General features: G+C 46.3%; 1 protein-coding gene across 1 annotated transcript in view; it reads right to left on the bottom strand.

Annotated features, from left to right (window-relative positions):
* Positions 1-992: 992 nt before the first annotated feature.
* Positions 993-7,680, bottom strand: part of PUSL1 (pseudouridylate synthase-like 1) — a gene marked incomplete at its 3' end in the record, with an annotated part of 22,581 nt that continues 15,893 nt past the window's right edge. The window contains exons 5-6 of the mRNA XM_010156826.1: positions 4,325-4,379; positions 993-1,155 (exon numbers count right to left, since the gene is read on the bottom strand). Of these exons, the coding sequence (XP_010155128.1) occupies positions 993-1,155; positions 4,325-4,379 (218 nt within the window). The remainder of the gene's footprint in view (positions 1,156-4,324; positions 4,380-7,680) is intronic.

The following is a 7,680-nucleotide window of genomic DNA, read 5'->3' as shown; positions in this document are numbered from 1 at the left end:
AGGTCCCTTCCAACCCAAACCATGAATTCTATGATTCTGTGAAAACCTGTGGTTTCATTTCCCGCTCGGGCTCCCTCCCCACTGGCACAGGTATCTCCACACCCAGCATTATTAAGAAAACCCCCATTGGAGTGGGCCAAAACCAGCAAGCACCAGTTGCTTTTTCAAGTGCTCAGAACTACATCCAAGCTCCTTGTTCTGCTCTTTGTTGCTTCCCTTTCCTTTCTGTCTTCTGGAGCCCCAGCGTGTGCACCACCACTGCAGGCGAGAGCATGCTCTGAGCCCAGCTGTGGGACTGTTCCCTGGCTGAGGTAAGGCAGCCTGGACAAGGTCTTCAGCGTGATGGAGAGTCCTTTGTATCCGCATGTTGTAAGCACTGGATTAATCAGAGACAGACTAATCCTTGCAGCTTTAAATACCTGCTATCCCTAGCACGTATGTCAAAATTCCATGACATCCATTTGCTATCTTCTGCAAACGTGCCCCTCTCCCTGCCTTTTTTTAAACTAAAAATCTTAGTTTAGATCAGATGCTGTTAAAATAAGAGAGCCACCACATAAGCAAAAGGATGATCTGCTCTCTGTCCTCCAGTCTGCACAATTCCTAAATACCAAGGAAGAAGCGAGTGACCAGAAACGGATCTGTAGGCTCCCAGATACCACAGGTTTGGTCTTCATACATGGTCAGGGACAGAGGAAGAATTTTTGAGAACTTAAAAGTATCATTCCCTTGAGATCTCAGTCACTGTCAACAAAACTTCTCTTTTACTACCCTGAAAGTAAGAGGAAGAAATCTACCAGGAAAAAAATATGCCGTTTTCCCCACAGGAACTGCTGTCAACGCCTCGACAGCCGGGGGCGTTCAGTGTGATGTGGGTGTCAGTGAACAAAGCCCTGAGCCATAGGTCAGACGGCACGTAAAGGATGACTGTTGGTGTTACTGCTCCCTGCAGTATTCCTACGCAAAGGATGCCATTCCTTGCATTGACCTACCTGCTTCATTGTATTCCACTGATTTTAGAAAGAGTCCAGACGGTGGAGCCATGGCATAGGATGGAAAAGCCCGTGAATCTTTTATCTCCAGTAACTCCTTTATATGACGAGGTGTTAATTTTCCCTGGCCAACTGCAACGAGAGCCCCAACCATTCTTCGGACCTGGAAAAAGAGAGAACACAGCTTAGGAGCTGCCTTTGCAAAAATGAAGAGAGATCAAGAAATTCTGTCTGGAGTCCTGCACTCCTGCTATCAGCAGTACTGTGCTGTGTAACAGTGACTACTGATGGCAAGTCAAGCTGAAACCTCATCAGAGAGTTCAGCACCTGTCACTCAGGGAAGAGTGATATCACCGTGATTTCTTAACATGAATCTGCTTCTGAATATAGGTACATCGCTATTATTAAACCCATAGTCCCCAGAAAGTCCAATTTCTGGTGTTCCTCTACTATTCCTAGTACTATCAGTTGTTCCCAGAGCCATGCACTTTGCACCTAGTCCAGCTGGGTGTTAAGGAAGAAGCACTTCCCCACACAAAACAAGGGTCAAAGCATTCTTTAGGTGCCACTGAAGCATCCCAAGTCATGGCCCAGACTCACCCATCAGGATTCAAGCCAGTCCTGCCTGTGGTATCACATACCTCCAGGGAGCATTTCCAGTGCTCACCTTACCTCTTTGAAAAGATCATACTCCCTTAGTCCTGCAGTACAACCCAGCAAGCACTGTCACCCCACAGCCTACAGAAAAAAAGTGTTCTTTCTCCTTTTAGCAGGGATGGCGTGGGCTGCCTCGGTTCTGCACTGGTCGGGGTGACCTGACAACGTGCAGCAGCTAAGCTTGTCTGCAGCGTGCAGTGGCACAGCATCTTCTAGTGACCAAAGCTGGTGGCAGGGAAAACAACTGGCAAAAGTACCCCACTTCCTTTAAGTCTTCCCTCCCTACAACTAAAGACATGAGTGAGAATGAGATGAGGACCTGTCACAATGATCTCCAGCTACACAAGGAGCCAGGCTGGTTCTCATCACATGTGGGAAGAAAGCTGAGCAGAGGACGGTTCCTGTTTCAGAAACAACAGCAGCACCCACACATCCGTCTGTGGCAGGAAGCTCATGCGCTTGCTGGGAGAGCTGAGCTCACAGGTTCATCTCACATGCTTGCTTGGGAGAGCTGAGCTCACAGGTTCATGATACTTAAGCAACAGTTTCCAGGTGGGTGACTATGTAGGGGCTTGCTTCTCTCTCAGAAAGCCAAAAATGTCGAAAAGAAAACCCAAGTAGGTCAGCCCACCAGACAGCATCCCCCCAGTGCAGCAAACTGGTATTTCAAACATGTCACAACTTCCCTCCCCCTCCACACTCAGCAATTCCAGACCTGGTGGGTTACCACAATATTTCACACTGCCTAAGGGCACATGCACAGATCTGCTGGGCACGAGTCTTATTTGACTGAGGAGCCACCCTGAAACACAGCCCTTTCACCATTTCCTAGTCGTCCACACTGGGACGACTGTCCTCCAGTCTCAAATTTTACAGGCAACAGCAGTACCAGGCGATGTGGGGGAAACTGGCCAAGCGGACACTGCCCTGCCGGACTCCCCTTCTCACACGGCTGCCAGAACACCACCTCACTTGTGCAGGCACAATCAGTCACGTGGTCTACACAAACATTCATTCTATAAATGACCTTTCAAAGTGCACCAAGCTCTCCAAAAACTTAAACGTAGTGCTGTAATGAAGCATTGGTCTAAGCTTCTGATCTGTTAACATTCACAACAGAATAAGCCAAAGACCACTAAGCAACCTGATGATGTTTAGCACTGTTAATGAGAAAGTCCAGCAAGCTGAGATGTATCTATCCGAAGGCAAGCACTGTCTCTCCCTGTGTGCTCTGATCTTGAACTGCGCTGCAGAATGCCAAGAGCCGGCCTTTAAGCAGACAGCACAGAGAAGCACAGATCCTCGACATATGTTATTTTATCCAGCCCTCACTAGAGGTCATTGTCTGCTGTGACTTCAGCTTTGACGTCTCCACACTTGGAGTTAACCAGTGTGAATGCAGACGAGTGGTATGCATCTGAAACGGCTCTGCTCGGTGGTTCCCCCCTTCTGCATGCTATTCAGCAAAAATACATACATGCAGTTTCTGGGGCTGTTTAACCCTTTTCTCTAATAAAAACATCCAGATGTCAATGCTTATAGCAGCTATCTGAGGTGAAATCAGAGGTCGATCAGGTCTTGTCTCCTCTTTATGAGGGAGGGCAGAAGCAGATGCTCAGGTAGAAGAGTTCACATCCAGCATGTTCCTGCTTCATTACAGCCTGCCAGCTCGCTGTGAGGCAGCTGCTGCGGACAAGGTTCAGAGAGGGCATTAGGCTGAGCTGAGTATTACGGGTGACTGTTCTCTGCACAATGTCACTAAGCAGCATTTCCGTTCTAATGCACTAAATGGGTTACCAGCATTTTCTCCTTCTCACAAGAGCATATGACGAAGCAAATCCCTGCTGTATATCAGGCCCTTCTCAAGCGTGTTGTTGTTCTTCCCTTGCTCATATCCAGACACCCACTGTCAGAGAGCTTACAGAGCATTACTTGGCACAGGATAAAAACAAATTTGGTTTGTCAAAACAGAATAAAAAATAGCTGCTTGCTGTTCCCACAAAACACTCCCTCTCTCCTCCAAAAAACAAGCCCTCTCTTGCCTATTCTCTGTCTCCAGAGTGTGACCATGGCCAGGATAGGCTGACTGAGAACAGCCAACTCTTTCCTAATGAGGTCACCCATTAAGTTGTGGAGAGAGCTGTCTCCCGTGAGGATAGCGGCAAAAACCCCACTGGAGTTATTTCAAAGAAAACCCAGCGGAGACAAGACAGCATGGCAGAGAGAAAGATCCTGCAGTCATGCCTGCATAGCTGATTCAGGTCTTCCCAACTCTCCTTTGTGCAACACAGAATTATTTCATGCTCCAAAGCCAGAAAGTAAAATTCCAGGCAGTCTTTGCTGGGCCCAGTGCCATTCAGCAGAGCAAGAACATATGTCTGTTGGTTTTACCACTCAGACTGCAAGGACAAAGATTGTGGAAAACAAAACTCTCCATCCTCCCACACGATTCTGTGCCTTTGGACATTCATTCTAGACACAAACTTCAGACATGCTGGTCCTACCGGATCAAACAACGAATACAGAACCTCACCTCTCTGATGTGTGCGTGTCACGCAGCTGTAACACCAGCTCTGCAACAGAGGTGGCTCTGCACAGGGATGTGACACTGCTAAACCAACCCACAGTTATAGTTCTTGGAGGCAAAGTGTGCTGAATACAGCACCAAACAGTACCTGTCGGTAAACAAACGATCTGCTCCTGAACGTCAACTCCCAAAACTCCAGTCCCCTAAAGAAAGGAGAGAAAAAAAAGCATTTAATTTTAAGAGCACGTTCCAAATGCTCTTCTATGCACAAGAGAATCACGAATCACAGGTGAACGCGAGTAGAATGGAGAAGCAGCTATGCAGCCCCCAGATAACCTGACACACGATCACAAGCTTTTAGACAGCAGACTCCTCATTTGCTATTCAGATGCACACATTTTCTGGGGTGCAACAATTCCTGCCTGTTCTGTATGTACCAGGGTTTACGAAACTTGATCTCTCTGCTGCCTTAATCCTAAATACATAACCATTCAAATAGAAGGGAAAGGGCAACATAAACCAAGGTGCAACTTAGCAGTCTGCTTGACTGCTACTGATTTGAGGAATGCAGCCTGATGCTTCCTGGAGAAAGGAAGAACCAACCAACTGTAGCAGGGCAACCCTACCATTTCATTTAGAGCTGGCCTGAGAGAGTCATGTGGTCCTTACAGGCTTTCCAGAATGAATTTCAACACTCTGCAATGCCTACTACGACATCCATGTGCTACTGGAAAGGCCAGGACAAGCAAGTCAAGATACAGACATGCCTGAGGAATCCAACTGCAGCATCAGAACAGGGGCTATGGCAGACAAGGAAGCACTCCAGGCTGAGGGAGCAGAGCAGGAAATGGCAGATGAATACTTGGGGATGGAAAGATTGATGCTGCTATGCAAAAAGACATCCTTTACCCTCACCAAATCCTTCTGCTCATATAGATACCATCTCCCAGAAAGCTTTATGGTAGTAGCCACTGTTGCTTGCAAGAACTCTACTGAGGCTAACTATTCCAACACTTCCCCAACACTTGCAGCCTCTGCTAAATCTTCACAAGCTGCTTTCTAAGTATTTTTGTGGGTTTGTTGATGTTCAAGCACCAGCTCTGACACAAAACCCAACACAAATCCATTCTCAGGAACAGTCCTGCAGGGAAGAACCTGCATGCACAGTTCCTTCCTACAATTAAAAATATCTGATACACACATTAAGATATATATAAAAACCATGCCCCCACACACATATCATACATCAGGTAGGCCAGCAGAGCACAAAAATGAGCAGGTTTTCACTTCAGTACCTGCAAAACTTCCATGCCAGCAAGTAATCCCAGGAGTTCCTTTACTACAAGTAATAATAAAATAACAGTAAAAAAATAAGGAGCACTTATAAACTGTTAGTGACTTTATAACCCATATCATTCCTACAGCAAAAAGAGACAAAGCTTACCTCGCACAGTGCAGAAAAGCAGGTATTTACATGCAAACCCTCTCCTCGCTTGCAATGAGCCCAGTAACCGGGTATCAAAGAGGTGAAGATTTGAATCAGCACAGCTGCAACCGTGCTTGTCTGGGGGGTTGAGATGGACAGGCTGGGTTTGCTGGAAACACCTGAGCATCAAGAAAAGGAGCTGCCCATTCCCTGGGAGAGGAGACAGCCCTTACGAGGCGCAGAAGAAAGGTGAAGCAGGGACAAGGTGATTCACAGGCCCACTTGGGGCCTTAGGGCAGGGCTCGCAGGAAGAGAAACTGAAATAGTCATCGCAGGGAGCAGCCACAAGCTGTTTTCTCACTGGATCTATGGATAAATTAGTGCTTTTAGCCATGCCTGTCGTGTATGTTGGCATATGCAAAGGCAGCTCCTGCCCCCGGACTCCTCTCTGTGTCAGGAAATGACAACATTTCTATCACTCGGGTATGGGCTGCTCTCCCCCCGCCTCGAGGCACACAGCACACAGACACGTGCATTGCCACACACGCGTGCCAACACCCAGCACACCGAGGCCATAATGCAGCTCAGCCCTTTAGCATAGTACAGGAGAAAGTTTTCAAACAGGGACGAATGCCCCTCTCACCAAATCGCATGCACCTCCGTTCGCCAGGATTCTCCTGTCTCTGTGGTCTTGACAAGATATATTAAGCTACAGAAGATGGGTCAAGATACTTAGGAAAAGTATCTCGTAGACTTTGAAAGAGAACAAGGTATTTTTCTCTAAGAGGGAAATTTTGTTTTTCTTGTCAATCTCACAGACAATTTTGCTTACCAGCAAAAAAAAAATCCAGCTTTTTCCCCTTGGCAGCAGAAGCCAGCACCTTGCAATGAATAATACATATTCTGCTAGAAAACAGGCGACAGAGCACTCGCTCCCTAGGAAGAAGTGATGGGGCTCTGAACACATCCTTAGCATTCAAAAGCATTTTGTATGGATGGGACACTAACTCCACTTCCGCTGTTGCTGAGCAACTGAGTTGGATGGAAGGATTCGTTTTAACAGTTAGCCTTTTAAACAGACAAGTGGGCAATTGAGATGATTGGTTTAAGTTCAGAAAGGAAGGCAAAAATGAAAAAGAAAAGCTGCATTATTTGACTAAGAGACCACAGTTTATCATTCTATGGATTCCTCCCTCTGAAACAGGAAAATAAATCTCCTTAGATTAATGAAGAAATACACAGGCATTTCAGGCCTATTTGCTGTCTTACGTGCAGAATGGGCAAACAAACAGCAAGCTCCATGACTGCAACTGTTCCACAGGGAGTTTTATAGATTGAAAGTAACTGGGACACTGTAATTAAAAAACCCCAAACAAATAAAAAGAAACAAAACCAACCCCAACACCACCTGGCCTGTCACAAAAACCCAAACCCCACAGCGTTTTTCTCTTGATCAGAAAACTCACAGTGGTGGTTCTTACTAACAAAGTCTTCTGAGAGAGTTAAATGCCATTTTCATGCACTCAAACTAGGCTTCCAAAGGCCATCCCTATCAGCCTAAACATTCATGAAATCAATAATCAATATACATAGAAATGACTCACTATAAAACACAAGCTGGTTGCATGTGTCACCAAAAGCAAAAACATTCCATCAGCAACGAGCTTGATGCTTTTGATCCTGTTTTTAGGTTTGCTCGCTCTCTCATGAGCCATTTTTGGCCTCATGTGGGATGGGTTTATGCAGCAATTTACACAAAGAATGGCAATTTCCCATTTTCACATTTAAATCACAGACACAAGGACAGAGCTGATCTGTATTAAATCTCAGAGATCAGCCAACTGCCAACAGCAGGTCTGGATTTGGAAGGTAACCTGGTCCATATGCCCTCATGGTGATCTCAACAAGACTGTTACCGGTTATTTTCAGGTTAGATCGGGTCTCTGCCACATACAATGCTACTTGTCACAGAGGACAAGATAATCTTGTGGACGAAGCATTTCACTGTTAACTTGTGCCCCTAAGCATAGCCACACTTGACAGAGGGAGGCCAAGTTCTCCATTCAGCAATGGCAACC

This window comes from Eurypyga helias, unplaced genomic scaffold (assembly GCF_000690775.1).
Source record: "Eurypyga helias isolate BGI_N326 unplaced genomic scaffold, ASM69077v1 scaffold38448, whole genome shotgun sequence".
In the NCBI taxonomy this organism is placed as follows: domain Eukaryota; kingdom Metazoa; phylum Chordata; class Aves; order Eurypygiformes; family Eurypygidae; genus Eurypyga; species Eurypyga helias.
The sequence above is the reverse complement of the archived record's forward strand: the minus strand, read 5'-3'. Positions and strand labels throughout refer to the sequence as shown.